Here is a 16,151-nt window from a genome sequence, read left to right as displayed (position 1 = left end):
TGTGCAGAGTTAAGTACAGAAGAATGTGCTGGGCCCTATGTGCCACAAAATGTTAACCAAACACAACTTTAGAAACCCAGTACTGATTCTGGCTTGACCTTGGCCTAGCTTCACAATTTTACCACAAACTGCATGCTCTAAGTAAGGTGATAAAGAGAAACACCTGGTCTTCGAAAAAGCAGGTACACAATTGAAGAAAACAGTTCCAAGATTGGTAAAAGTTATGGCAAAGTTGTATATACAACTTCTTCCTGGTCTTCTTCTCACTGTTTCTAAAAAGGAAGGAAAGGTATCTTCTGCATTTCTTACAAACTGAAAAATACATTGATACAATTTGTTACATTTAAAAGGAGAAGTTCTGAGTACTGCACATGTGACAGCCCTTCAGGCTTAGTGTTTTTCCTGGCATTCATCAAAAATATGAATCTGTTCTGTAAATGTAAATATAGTTATAAAATTTTGAAAGCTATTATGGCAACGATTTTTCCAGTTCATTTTGATAGAGCAGGATTTTGCATCTTAAACCAGTAAAATTGTTTGAGATTCACAAAAATACATTTACAAGTGAAAGGAATTGCTTTTCCTAAATTATCAAAAACAAATTGGAGAATTTAGTAACTGAAAGCTCTGGAAGAAGAAGAAGAAAAAAGCAAAGACAACATAAAATTACATAAAGAAATTTATATGCTTGGAAAACCACTCCTATTTTTCCTCAGATGCAACTGTATCTTAATTTTTAAGGCTCATCAGTTCAGTGTAAGGCAAAGGGCCATATACGCCAGCATGTAATTAGGCCAACAAATTCTGTTAATCTGCCAACCATATTTTGGTCACAATAAAGATCCAGAGATCTAAAGGATGCAACACTACACAGTGCTTTGATTACTCTGTCCATCGATATTGTACAGATGGATATTAAAATTAACCCTGTGATCATAAAGCAGAATGACGTACTTTTTGATACGATGTTGTTTCAGCTGTGTGAGCATCTTCTTGGTCTTTCAGTACTTTTTGCATATCAGTATTGAGAGCCTGAAGCTGCTTTATCAGCTCAGCCTGCTGGGCTGTATGTTCCATGTTTTGTCTGTAAAGATTCTGCAGCTCCTGTAACTCCTTCCTGCGCAAAACAAGCAATAAAGAGAAATTAAGAAGAACAAAAACAATGACCTCCATTAAACAATTGCATTCAAATAATTTTATTGTAGATAATGAGCTTCCTATTTTCATTTATTTTTCCGTCAATTGCCTTATAAACACTAGAAGTTACATATAAAATATTTATCACATACTTTTGTTGAAATATTTACAAAACAGTTAAGTTTCAAAATGGAATGCCTTTCAATTTCCCTCTAATGCTCTAACTGCTCTAAAATAAATGGATTTTCACTACTGCATCAACACTTTCTAATCAATATTCAGTTAACTCTTTAACAGTAAGTGTCAAAATGTAAAATATTTAGAACACATAGACAGCAAAATAAGTTTATTTTTTTTAAATAGAATCATTAGGAAAAAGCTAAAAGTTTTTCTTAATTTGCAGAGTATGTGTAAAGCAAGTGTCTTTTTTGAAATACATCTATTCCCTAGACACACAACATATGTCTGCTGATAAATTACTTTTTGTCTGCAGGTACAGCATAGTGCAACAACCATAAGCAAAGTAAGTAAACTTCAATGTGTATTGTACAACGTAACAATAAAAGCTCTATAAACACAGTAACAGGAATCCTGTTGTAATGCAACCATAAGATAGATCTACTATAATTAGTCTGCTTGAGAATTCTACTGTACTGCTGATAGATCTTATAAATTAAGGCAGAAACAAAAACCAGTAACTCTTACTTATTATAAACAATGATTAAAAACTTGGGATGTTTTCTGTAACATTAGAATTTCAGATGACTCCATTAATCCCTTTTCATATATTTTCTACTCAATTCCTTGTTTAATTCATCAGCACATTTCACACAAGTATTACATATAGATACTGAAACAAAAGTTTATCACTCCAAGTAATTTTCTTCCTTCCTTCCTCAAAGAGTTTTCTTGGTGACCTCCAACATATATGCAACTTCTCTGTGCCTAGAATTATCATTAACAATAAGAGTTATCATTACATTTTTATAATACTGCTGGATATGTCCAAGCAAAGATCAGTGTACAAAAAGGTAAGCAGCAATATCAAATTTGTGGTGTTTTCCTGAGAAACTCCAGAATGAGAAAGAAACCATTTTAAGGGTACTTTCAAAAAAACATTTCTTAAGATCCACGCCACTACTTAATATGTTGATTATTCACTAAAGGTACAACATCTGAATAATTATATAAAAATTGAAATTACATGTACCACAATAGCACAGACAACTCAATGCTGTTTAAAAAGCACTGGTTAAAAGAGCCTGTTAACAGGCCAACACAGGAGAATATTTAAGGACATGCTTACTTAACAGTATTTAAGTCCTACTCTTCTCAATGCAATGTAAAGTAGCTCCTCAAACTTAGAAAAGGTAGAGGTGTGTCAAGGTTTCTTTATGTAACAAAATCAAAGTACAACTGCAGTATGAATTTTGCACGCACTGATTTAATTCTGTTAACAAGGACAGCAACAGAAATAAGGACATAGCGATATATTAGCACTTTCCAACATCCTGTACAACAGGCTTTCAAAGAAGTGCTTGTTTCATTTCCCTGACTGTGAGAGTATAGTAGAAACTGACACATCTTTGCATGGCAGCTAAAACACAGATTATATTAATTTTGCACAGATCCTCCGATCAGATCTTCATTTTGTTGTGGAAGGGAAAAACATGGGATAACGTTGAATCCTCAGATACTCTTGGAAATGTTGGTAGTAACTGTTGCCAGGATCACTCTGCTATATTGCTGCTCTTTAATTTGTATGCAAACATCAAGGCAGTTATCTGTGTCTGTCACCTGAGAATGCACAGTATTATGTGTTCTCTAATGGTCTGCCCACAAAGTGTATTAAGGTCAATGAGAAGCTTTTTTGTTGACTTTATCAGGCTTTGAGTCATACACTAAAGGGGAAGGAATGGAGGAGGGGGAGCTAAACCTTGCAGCTACCCAAGAACTGCAGCAGTCAGAACACGTTAACATGTTTGCTCATATTAAATTAAAGGACTTTTAGATATAAGGAAACTCAATCACTATTCCATTATGCCGTATTTTAAAAATAACTTTATTTCTTCATACACATCTCCTAATTTGCTTTTTCTTTTTTGAGTAAAAAGTTATACAAACCAAAATAGTTGCAATCTGAAAAGTTCTTCAAACACAGAAATACACAACCACTGTATTTAACTTGCAGATGTACATTAGAGCTGCTTTTATCCTCTTTGATGAATTAGGTATTATTTTTACATTGTAAATCCACAAAGGGAACCTTCATTTATTTCATTTTTAAACAAGAAGAGAGAAAGTGATGTTCAACCTTACCAGGAATTATTCATCACCAATGGTGCAACACAAGTAAATTCACAGAATGAAGCCTGTCTGAAGCACCAGACAGGCCAACTTGGTGAGGGGAGCTTTAACTAGGAATGGCGCGGGACAGAGATGTTGACCAAGTGAGGGAGCTGTGACCCAGGCTGGTAAGTAAAGGGCAAAGGTTGGTGTGGACAGGAAAGACCTTGTGATGAATACAAGCCTCAGGGAGGACCACTGCAAGTGTATGCACATAAATAAGGGAGTGCTGACAGGACATCCATCAGTACGCGAGAGGGTCTTAAGAGTCTTCCTAAGAAATAAGCACAACTGTGTGCCCATCGGAAGTTGCTGTTCAAATGCACACAGCATGTTCCCATGGAGGATGACAGGAGGAATTAGAGATCTGTCTGCAGCTGCAGAGCTCATTGGAATCATGGAAACAAGGTGGGATCACTGAGACTCACATGACTGGAGTGCTGCCATGCATGGATAAAGGCTCTTTAGGAAGGACATCCTGAGATTGCAAGAAGTTGCCCTTTATTTGAAAGAGTAGTATAAACGGATTGGAGCTCTGCCTTGCGATGGGCAATGAGCCAGCTGAGAGCATGTGAGTCAGTTGCAGGCAGACCAACACAGATGACAATCTGATGGCTGCCTACTGATCCTTTCTGATCAGGAAGAAGAATGAAGTCCTCTTCAGAAAACTGGAAGATGACTCATATTTGCAGGCCCTTGTCTTCACAGGGGACTTGAATCACTCCAGTGTATGTCGGAGGGACAACACAGCAGGGCACAAGCAATCCAGGAGGCCATGAAATTCCACTTAAACATAAGAAAAATGTTTTTATCCTGTACGAGTGGTTAAACACTGGAACAAGCTACCCAAAGAGGTAGTGGAGTCCCCATGCTTGGCCATACCTGAACTCAACTGGACACCATCTTGGGCAGTCTGCTGTAGCTGATACTGCTAGAGCAGAGGGCTGGACCTCCTGGAGCAGCAGGACTACACTATCTCCAGAGGTGTCTTCCAGTCTCAACCACTCAGTGATGCTGTGCGATTCTGTCACTAATTTGCTTGCAGCATGCTCAAAGACAGTATATAAAAATCAACCCCATGATAATCAGAAAAACAGTTACATGATAAAAATGGATTTCTGATGAAAATATCTATTAATATGCTTACTCAAATCAGCAAACTACTAAGCACTCCACAAGAGACAGCCACCTGTCACTGCAGCAGGATAAGGATGTCAAGTCTTAAGTAAAGTGATACTTTCAGGAGAGCATGTAAAAGAAGAAATACTAAAAAAATTGAAAAGTGCACATAACAGGCAATGAGTGGCATTTTGTCCTCGTTTGAAGTAAAACCAAACCAATTTTCTGTTCTGTAACTTTACATCTTAGCTAGGCCTCCTCTAGCTCTCTGAAATTAACGGCATATTGTGGAGAAAACTGCTTGTTCTCAGAATGATAAGACCAATGTTTGTGCTCCATGCCAAGGAACGGTATGCAGGGAGGCCCTTGCTTATACTTATTGCCATAACAACCAAGGTCAGCCAATTTCGTTATTTGCCCCCTTAGAGGGTCGGAAACGGAAAAAACGTAGAGGGGTCACATCAGTGGGGAGGAGCGGACAGGACAGGTGACCCAAACCTGACCAACTGGGGTATTCCGTCCCATCTGCCCCATGCTCAGTATAAAAGCTGAGGGATCAAAGGGTCAGCTGCCTTCCTGCGATGGCCGACGTCCAGAGAGGACTCTGTCTGTTCATCTGCCTTTCATCCTGATCCATGTGCCCCTGACTCCAGAGCTGGAATCCAGTTCCCATCCGTCACTGAGTCCCATTTGGGACTTCCCCAATGCCTGCCGGTGACGTGACTGTCATCCTGGGAGCTTGATACGGTTTTGCATATATTGTATCTATTTCATTATTTTCTTCTTTATTTTTATTTTAATATTAATTCTTCATTAAAGTAGTTTAGTTCATTCTAAACTTCTGAATCTCCTTATCTCTTTCTCTCCTCTCTCCTCTTTTGGGGGGAGGAGGGGGGTGGAAGGGCCATCTGTCAGTCTAGTTTCGGTAAATTCGGCTGAAACCACGACACATTTAAAATATATATGCCTATATACACACCTGTATATATGTATGTATAGGTGCATCTATACGATCATACACAGATAAGCAGAAATATATACATCTACATGTAAAATATATTGATTGTATGTGGCTATGTACATGTACACACAGAAGTAGGACATATGTATAAAAATATAATACATATTGATAAAATGTTTCAACATACTGTACACTCTAAACAAACACAAATTTAAGAAAAAAAAAAGTCACCATCAGCAACACTAATCAAAAAAACAATATTCTTTCAGCTAAGCACCAAAACTGAAATACCTACTAGGTCTATTTTTTCCCTACTAGCCCCACCCTTCCCATAAACAAAAGCACCATGATAAACCGAGAGTATTTAATTTCATTTAACGTTGAAGTCATCAGATATTATTGAGGAAAAAAACACCTCTGTGTTTCTAATATAACACCTCAAGGCCAATACAATGCGAAACCAAGAAATTTACAGAAAGTGAGCTGAACTCTGCAATTCACAAGAAAGAGCCTGCTATGAAAAAAGGTCAGTTTTTTCTCAAGACAAAATAGAATAGCATAACTAAATTATTTCAGCCATGCAAGTAAGATTACAATAATCTTCATAGATTTTTGCTTTAAATAGTGCAAGGTTGACACTACATGAAGACACTACAAACTGGACTCCAGCAAGACTCTAAGATTTGACACTTTGTCCTGCCAATAACAGTATTTAAAATTCATACTATTGTTTAGGGTAGAGATAGCTCTGGTGTTCATATCTGACACGAGTGTAAACTAAAGTTTCCTCCTACTCTTAAAGGCTAACATTAAATAAAACCTTTATGCCCTGTACAGTTTAAGTGTAAACTGTGGCTTCTCAGACATGGAAATGAAATGAAAGCTGCTATCACTCCAGAAGCTATATAACTGTGCTGCAAATAGAGTTTATTTTCATCACACCTACCAGTTTAGGTGATGCTGTTGGATTTGTTTTACCACCACAGGTTTGGTATATACACTGGGATTCTGAGCAGGTCAGTTATCCCTGTTACCAAGAGAGTACGTGAAGCTTTGGGATAATTCAGGAAATCTCTAGATCCCATTACCTGTCATTTAGAAATACAACACAGTGACAGACACTATGAATTATGGCTTCTCAGGGGAATCACATAGATACTATGAAATGATCTACACTACACAGCAAAGAATAACCTGAAAATCCCAGAGCAGCAAAATTAGGGCTGAGGAGAAATCTGATTGCCTCGTAATTTACAGCATGGTGGTAAACAGCATCAGCTGGGGGGTGCAAGGAAAAAACAAACAAACAAAAAAACCAAAGAAACATAAAAAAGAAACCAAAAAAACGCACAAACTAATATACTTACAAAATAAGTGGTTGTAAAATGATCAAGGACAGTTTTGGACTAGAAACAACCAAAGAAATGAAGTCATGGCACACACATCCAGTAAGAACACGGGAAGAAATTCCAATTCCTTTTAGAATAGAGCTTACTGTATTTGCAAACAGTTTAGTATTTCCTGGATACCTGTGACAGCAAGCCTCAAGTCTCAGTGAGCCAAGCAAACCTCTCCAGTTTGATGTTCAGAGTTCAACCAGAGCTCTGTGCCAGTGAGACAGAGACCACCAAGTCCTCAGCAGTAAATACAAAGTTATAAATTCAGATATTTAGCATAACTTTAAAACAAAAATCACAGAGATGCATCAGTTGATCTTCAGAAACAAACAGCAAGATTTTCTTCATGAACATGAAAATGGAAAGGCTACCAGGGACTCTAAATAGATCCAGAAAATCTGTACTGAGTGCAAACATGAAAAATATAACAACGAAATGCATTTCACAGCTACTTTGGGAGTTTGAAATCAAACCCAGTGGGATCAAGAATGCTTTGCAAAAATAAAGCCAGTAAAGAAAGGTGGTGGCTTCTTGAAAACTTCTGGTGTGCAGGATGGATACTGTAAGCACTGTCTGTTCACTGGCCTTAGAAAATTTATCTTCCACGCCTCGGAATCATGTGACAGACTTTTGCTGACACCAGGTGGGATTTTCAAAAATACCTGCTATTCTGTAGGGCCAGAATTAGACTGTAGTACTTTGTCAAAGTTTTGGTCCCTGCTAATTTGCTGAAAAAGACTGCCCCCTAAAGAAAACAGTTCTCTTAGTATCTGCAGACATGGTTACTGTTAAACTGAAAAAACCTCTTGCTAACAAACTGACAGACGTGCAGAACAGAGCAAGAAGTTAATGAGAGCAGAAGAAACAGAGCACCAGACCAGTTTGCGTGTAGACCCTTACAGACTCTTTTCCAACTGATTTTAGCATCTACTGTAAAAAATTCAGACAGTATTACCAAGGTGTCGGCTGACGGAGTATGGATCTGGACCTTCCTACGCCACACGTGAAAGACGACACCAAATGAAGAAAGCCAATTTCCTCCCCTTCCTCCTCTAGAGCTTGTTTCTAATAATTACAACTGTGCTCCTGGTCTGTTTTCAAAAAAGTGGAGGCGGGGGGGAGGCAGGAAGGCAGCACACAGGGAGTGAGAGACACAGCAGAGGGGAGAACAGAGAGATTTGGAATCAGATTGTCTTTTTGAGCTCTAAAAGTTTGAAACTGATGACAGGAAAGTGGAGATAGTAAGGAAGTTGAGGTATTTTCCACAGTATCAGTCAAAGAATTTTCTGTCAACATCAAATGAGAACTGAACATTCAATGTGATACTTTTGTAAGACTAAGTTTTAAACAAGGGTAACTTAAAAAAAAAATCAGTTAAAAAAAAAGGAACAGTCAAATGCTTCAGCCATTAAGTCAATACAGTAGTAAGATCTTGACCTAGGATGACGATAACATGTAAAGACTTTATTTTCTCCTCAGATTTTTTCCTTTAAAAAGTTGCTTTCTTTAACTTTAGTAGGAGTTTGGCTTTCTTCTACATAGGCATACTTTTATTATTTTGGCTTTTTTTTTTCCATTAAGAACCAATAGAAAAATAGTTTTATCTATGTATGTATGTTATCTATGTATGTGGTGACACCTTGGGAAGATAAGGAGAAACTTCAGTACTCTGTACTACAAAAAATACAAAATATTTGAAATTCTTACTTTGTATTGCTAACTGCTGAAACCGCTGCCTGAAACTGTGAATTTTATATAACATAAACTATTTAGCATGTCTTCTTTTTTCATAACTGAAAAGTCAGCAAGAAACTTGTAACAAAAGACAGTTCCTTAAGAAAGATTAGCAGACATTGAATTACAATGATACTGATCAAATATATACATATATAACATGTCAAGTATAACTCGCACACTAGTGATATGGAAAAACACTATCATTCATAGCTAAGTATCTGCGAAGGAAAACATTTGAGCACACAGAAAAACATATATGATCAAGTTTGCCAAACTCTTCTCTGTAACTTTAGAAGGCCGGCTGTATGGAAAAACATACAGAAGAGGTTTGTTTTGCAGTGAATAGCAAAGAATACATTTGAAGAAAGTTCAACGATATGGCCAACAAAGTCTGCAATAACCTAAACTGCAACCAACAAGCAGCAACTTTGCAAATCTTCGTTACCTGACTTTAAAAGTGTCGTCTTTGCTGCCCCTAGTCCTCTCACACACATGTATACTTCTAAGAATAATTTAAGAATACAATAAAGCCTATTAATCCATTGATTAATTTCATAAATTCCAGTGATTGACTGTTTAAATACAATTTCACATTAAACTTGCCTATTTTTACTGCCTTTGAAAACTCAACATTAAATGCTTTAAATATGAAAATAACAAGATGTCATTATTCCTGTAAAGATTTCAACAAATACTAGGACAACAATTTAGGTTAGAAGCATCAAAAATCATATTTCTAGACTTTTCCCCAAAAGACTTAGATATTGACTCCTGAGATTAAAAATATTTATGGAATAAATATTGGAAATTTTGCTTGGAAAGCAAAGAGGAGCATCCATACCAATGATTTCCGCATCCCAACCGCTGCTTTTCAGGCATAACCACAGTTTGAGGGAATATTGAAGGGAAAATTCTATGATTGATTCTATGAATATTCTTCGTCTAACACAGTAGTGATAAACACTGGGTATGCCTTGGAAACTTGGAAGTGAAAAAAGGGCAATTTCCTGACAATCCACTTAAAGTTACCAATTGTCTTTTGCCATTACCTTCATTTTAAAGAATTCAGTAGTACTGTCAATTCATATAAATCATTCCATCCTTCATTTCTTTTCCACAACTCAAATAATGCAGCACTGATCTTACAGATTCAGTGTAAAGAAATGGTAAGAGAGACCCATGATAAAGCTACACTTTAAACCTTTAGCACAGGCCTTTGTAGACTTTTACTGACTTGGCAGATTTGACTCTAATTTAAAAGTTAAACTTAAAGCTTTTCCAAGTTTAGGGCACTTAGCCTGTCCAATTAAACACTTATGTCACTATGATACTGGCATTTCGTTACTTTCAGTGGAGATTTGTAGTTCTCAGACCCAATGCTAATTACAGATGTGTCGGTTTTAAAGTCCATCCCTACTCAAAAACTGATAACAATATAGTAGGAGTCCAAATGTATCAGAGTGAGTTTACATAAATTGTCATGTAGTGGCAGACTTCCAAAAGTTTTACATCTTGCAGAACAGAATGGTATGAAAATACACTGTTGCACAAAAATACCTCTAATGCAAAATATTGCTTGTAAGCAGAACGATATGAAACCATGAAATACTTACTTAGCTCTGATCACATCACAATCCTTTTGGGAGAGTTCTTCTTGTTTCACAGCTACCTGAGATGACAAGTTACTGCATATACTGCGCAACTCTTTCATTTGTTGTCTTGCCTCTGCTAAATCATTTTCCAAATTCTGCAAAGGAAGCATTTGAAATGTATTAAAGTTGATGTATAAGAAAGAGTTAAAACCTACTATGTGTGTTATCTACGTATACAGACATATGGACGAGCACATACATACATGCACATATTTATTGTGGTCTAAGCAAAGACATATATATACCTATATGTGCATCTGTGTGTATGAAAAATGCAAAATACCAGAAAATCTTTATTTCAAATTTTAGGTGGCCACCTATTCTTTACTGTAGGAAGTCTTCCTTAATTCATTTGCTTCATGTGGAAGGAGAATACTGAATCAAATCTTTGCAAAACAACAGCGCACTATTTAAGTGCTGAACTGATTAAACCTTGTTTTCTGTGTAGAAATCAAACAGAAAAAAACCTCCTCCTAACAAAAACCAAAAAAACACAGTCATTCTTTTAAGTTCTCCAAAAAATGCACAAAATTGCACACACGACCTAACAATCATGGATACAGATTCATTTTCGAGATTGATTGTTAAATCTGCTCTGACTTGGCACTTCTAACTCAGTGCAAGGAATAGTTTCTTCAGGGAAAGAAATAGCATACAAGAGAACTTCTGAAAATGCTCATTGAAAACAGTGTAAACAAGCAATAGTTTGCCTTTTACACTAAGCCTTACTGTAAAACTTAGTCAGCAAAGTGTTAAGGTATACCTTGGAAAAAAAGCAGCAAGGCAGCTTACTCAAGCAAGACGTCGATCTCTACATAGTGATCTTACTAGACTTCTCTAGAGGTTTAGCAGCTTAGAAAGTACTTCAGTCCTTAAGAAGCTTCATATGACTATTCTCCCAGAGTGTTTTGAGGCAAGAATGGAAATAGAAATATTACAGCAATATCTAGAGCAGAGTTTCGGAAGGTGGCAACAGCCTTAGACCTGCTTTGGTATTACACTACTCACAGGCACAATCACTTGTTCTCAGTAAGGCAAATATTCCAGGATTCATCAATAATTTAAAACAAATATCTCCCAGTAGAATAGCATCCCTAATCTACTGCCAACAGTATATTAGTTTATCTTCCATTTACATACAGACTTAGTTAAAGAAATAAAGAAATGCACATTTTTCTCTTTTAGAAAAGATGCATCAAATATTGAGGGTATCAAAACATTTTTATAACTGAAAAGCAAATAATTGTCTCTCTTTAAAATAGCATAAACATGTCTTATACATATTTGGATATATCAGAAGTGTATCAAATTCTTTGAATTCAACGTGGATTATCATGTCCTGTTAATAATGGTAATGTGAGAAAATAGCAAAATTCCATGAGTGAATGAGGTAGGAAAACTATTTATTTCATTATAAATCTCAGGCTATGTAGCTGGTGCACCCAACTAATGAGTCATCATTCAATCTCAAAGGCTATCTAGCAAAAAATATTTTTTATCAGATAATAAAAGATTTTGGAACTATGTTCATTCTATCAACACATGAAAACGTTGAAGTGCAACAAGGTATTCATAACTTGCAGCCAAATAATCTCAGGGTTTCTTCTCAGTGTTTTTTTTTTTTCCACAACAGCTAAGAAGTATTGTGTATGCGAACAAAAATGATAACAGTTCACACTTCCTGTGAATAAATCCTCTTGCCTTTCACGCCACACTATAGAGCTGCAGAGGTTTTTCATGGGAGAAATTAAAAAAATATCTGACCTTACCAGTGCTTAAGTTCCTATGATCCATTGCAGAGTACAATACAAAGAATTGGTAATAAATGATTTTGTCATAAATACAACTGTAGAAGTTATACCATGGCAGAATTTAAAAACAGGAAAAAAGTAACTTTCAGCACTTCACCCCACTTGTGACATACGCGACTTCAGATTTTAATTTCAACTAACAAATTCATCAGTTCAACCTTTTGAACTGATTTTGAAACTTTGACTTTTTTTGGAAACATTACTGAAAAAGCAAAACATGAAAATAGGGGCAAGGAGGGACTGGTTATACAAATAGCTTATATACTGAAGAAAAATATTGAGGCATTCAGTAGAGCTTTTGTACATAAGTCAGAAATCTAAGATTAGGAAATAACCTACAATCTTTGACACTCAATTTCTGAGCATCTCCATTTTTTAAAATCTTGTGGAATTATTTTGTATCTATAACCATTTTTACAATCACTTGAGAACAACAATACAATTCCATTATTGAATTTTCTCATAAATTACTTTTTAAAATCATTTCAAGGACATGTTATATTGGGGTGTATATATTAGAACATCATCTGCAGCCCAATATCATGTAGTGTGATAATGTAGTATTTGCCCTTTGTGGATAAGGCAATTATTATTCTTTATTGTTTATAAGCATCCTGTTAAGAACCAATCTGGCATCCATATTGAATCTTGAGTGTTGAGAAATAGAAATGGAGAATGTCAGGAAGGGAGGGAAAAATTAATTCAAATTGAAACTTAAATTTTCAAGCAAATATTTACAGGAAGAGCCTATGTAGAAACAGTGAACTACAATAATAACTTTGTGTGGTTTGACAAATTATTATTTTACAAAATAATGATAAAAAACTGAAGCAACATATTACAACTTCCTAGAGGTCAAATATTACATTTCCCTCTTGCAGACAGTAGTTTTAATATGCTTCTCAATCCTTGCAATAGTTTTGTGAGATAATCAACTTCACCTAACTCTGTCCACTAGCAAAGGTATATAATCAGTTGTCTAACATCACAGAAGGGAAAGGGGGGTGGGAGGGGGAAAGGAGGCAGAAGGTGAAGCATCAGACCTATGGACACATGGAGGCTGGTGGGGACCTGGGGAGACCTCCAGTCACAGCCTCTGCCTAAGGCAAATTCAGCCAGGAGGTCCAACTAGGCTGCTCAGGGTTGAAATCTCCTTAGGATGGAGATGACCTGACCTCCATGGGCCCCAGCCCCACCCCTGGGTTGTCCTCCTGCAGTAAAGGCTTCTCCTTATCTCCAGCCTCAGCTTTTCCTGTTTCAGCGTGTGCTGCCTCTCACCCAGCTGTGAACAGCCCAACTGTTTCTCCTCCATCCCCTCCTGTTTGTGAGGACACATTACTGGATGGCCCCAGCGCCAGAGCTATCCCTTTTCCTCACTGAACCAGCCTGTTCCACAGCCTTTCCTTGCAAGGCAAGATTTATAGCCCCCGTCTCACCTTCAGCCAATTTACTGGTATCTTTCTTGTACTGCACCCAAAAATGGGTGCAGAATCTAGAGTACTAGGCAGAGGGGGTCGATTCCTCCTCTGGCTCTTGGGGCCATGACCTGCCCATGTCTCTCTAGGCACTGCTCAGTGCTGCCTACGCACCCTCAATGCTGCCTGGGTGCACAGGGCTGACCACAATACAGCTTGCTGCCTGCCAGTGCCCAGGGCTGTCCCTGAGAGCTGATCCACCAGTCCCTGTATGGCTGCAGGGCTCTGCCTTCCCAGGGCAAGACTCAACATTTGTCCTGGTTAAGGCTCCTGTTGGCCCATTTCTGTCAACGTCCATCTGGATGGCAGCAGAGCCCTCAAGCACAACCACTTCCCCCCAGTCTGGTGTCATCTGCAAACCTGACAAACGTGCCTCTGTCCACTCTTCCAGGTTACTGAGACAGATTTTAAACAAGAAAGGTCCAGGATGGATCCTGCAGTACACCACTTATTACCAGCCTACAGACTGAGTACAACCCATTAACCGCAGCTCTCTAAACCCAAACATCCAAATAGTTCTTTTAAACATGCTGTTGTCCACCTATCCAGCTGTAACATCCTATCCTGGGTACAATAATACAGCAAGACAGTGTCAAAAATCTTGCTAAAGTTAATGTAAATCACATCCAAGCTCTCCTCTTTTCCACAGACGCAATCATTTCATCAGGAAAGACAATGAGGTTGCTCAGAAAAAATTCAACCCTGGTAAATCGATGATTGTTTCTAGTGACTTTCTCAATTATGTGCCCAGAAATTACTTCCAAGACAACTTTCTTTGTCATTTTCCCAGGGACTGAAGTGAGGCCAACCAACCTTTGGTCTTGGATTATCCTATTCATCAGGGACATCCCCTGATCTCTACTACTTTTGAAAGACGATAGGCAGCAGCCTACACCAGCCAACTCTCTCTCCACCTTTATATGCAGTTCAGCTGGTCCAATGGATGTGTACTTATCAAGTTCTCTCCGGTACCTCCCAGCTCATGCACTCTCATTACTTCTCCTTGAACTCTGTCTCTAGGCACAAATGCTTGGGGGAATCTTGTTGGAGAAGACTGAGGCAAAGACAACATTCGGTACCTCTGCTGTATCTGTTAGCTGCTGTCACTAATTCATCATTCCCTTTAAGCAACAGACACCCACTTTCCTTGTTCAGCCTTTTACTATTAAAATAGTGCAAGAAACTCGTTATACCTGTCATCACTTGCAACTGATACAGTAGGTATGATACTCTAGGCACCTGTAGGTAGGTTAACACCATCCTTCAGTGCCCAATGTTTCTGAACTCCTCCTTTGTAGCTTTCACTGTTTCCACCTCCTGAATACTGCTCTCCACCCCGGCCCTACACTGGAGTTTGGTGATTACTTGCATTTAGCCAAGCTGGTCTCCTGATACATCCAGTTGTTTTCCTGAACATCAGGGTGGACCATATTCGGGGTTGGAGGAAGCTGTCTTTAAAGACTTGATAATATTCCCAAGCTCTTTTATCCTTTGTTTGCGCACAGCATATCTAGCTACGTGTCACTCCTGGTTGGTTCAGGTAATACCCATCTCAAGAATTTACCTCGGTCACACTCTAGACACCACCTTGACCTGGAAACACCAACACTACTTATTGCCTGGAATCATATGGCTGTGACGCTCCTTTCTCTCTTCAGCGCACCTCATCAGCCAGGAAGACAGATACACAAAAAATTATTCTGACTGTTTTCATTGAAACTGTGGGTAACAATGATTTTCAAGAATTTATCCAATATTACAAGCTCTACTTTTGACAACTTGAAAATTATTAAATCAGTTTAGTACACACTAGATTTTTCTCCTCTGAGTATCAACAGAGCATTGGCCGTCCTGGGAATCCTATAATCCTTTCATCATAACCAGTCCAAAGGCCTTAACTTACAAGAACTTTATTTCCCGTGTTAACAGATCTGAATTAAGCTCTTCACAAAGAGTTTCCATCAGCACAACAATCAAAAGTGTCACCAAAACCACTGAATTGCTAGTGGAGGAAAAAAGATGTTCCTGGGCAAGATGTCATTAGATGTTTACTACACTGAACATACCAGAAGGTCATGTACTTTGATAGAGTGAAAGAGCACAACATTGTAAGTGCTCATTAGCCATGTAAATAAAAAGAATTCACTAACTAGATATGTATATAAGCAGCCATCAAACACTTTGATACCATGTTTGTGACTTATTTCTTACAGGAATTTAAAAAGAACTTCCCAATTTTCACCAGCAAACAAGACAAACTATCATTTAAATAAAAGACACAATATTTTGTACATTGTATTAAACTGTTTTGTTTTTCATTTTATCATAACAGTGAAAATAACTTCTTAATATATTTTATGCAAAAATAAGGCCTCTCACAGAGTGGAGCCCTCTGGAGGCTAGGACACAATTTATCCGAAACTGTAGCTAAAGTTTTAAAGTGTTCTTCAAAACAACAAATATCAAGACTACTGCAACCAAATTACAGGTAAGTAAATTACACATTCAGAAAAAAA

The 16,151-nt window shown here is 37.6% G+C and overlaps 1 protein-coding gene across 1 annotated transcript in view; it reads right to left on the bottom strand.

Moving 5' to 3' along the window:
• The window catches only part of CNTLN (centlein), a 208,818-nt gene that overhangs the window by 139,099 nt on the left and 53,568 nt on the right, over positions 1-16,151 (bottom strand). The window contains exons 6-7 of the mRNA XM_074166843.1: positions 10,311-10,444; positions 955-1,117 (exon numbers count right to left, since the gene is read on the bottom strand). Of these exons, the coding sequence (XP_074022944.1) occupies positions 955-1,117; positions 10,311-10,444 (297 nt within the window). The remainder of the gene's footprint in view (positions 1-954; positions 1,118-10,310; positions 10,445-16,151) is intronic.

The sequence above is a fragment of the Numenius arquata genome, chromosome Z, assembly GCF_964106895.1.
Source record: "Numenius arquata chromosome Z, bNumArq3.hap1.1, whole genome shotgun sequence".
Lineage (NCBI taxonomy): Eukaryota > Metazoa > Chordata > Aves > Charadriiformes > Scolopacidae > Numenius > Numenius arquata.
Note: the sequence above shows the minus strand (reverse complement) of the source record. Positions and strands in the feature narration are given on the sequence as shown.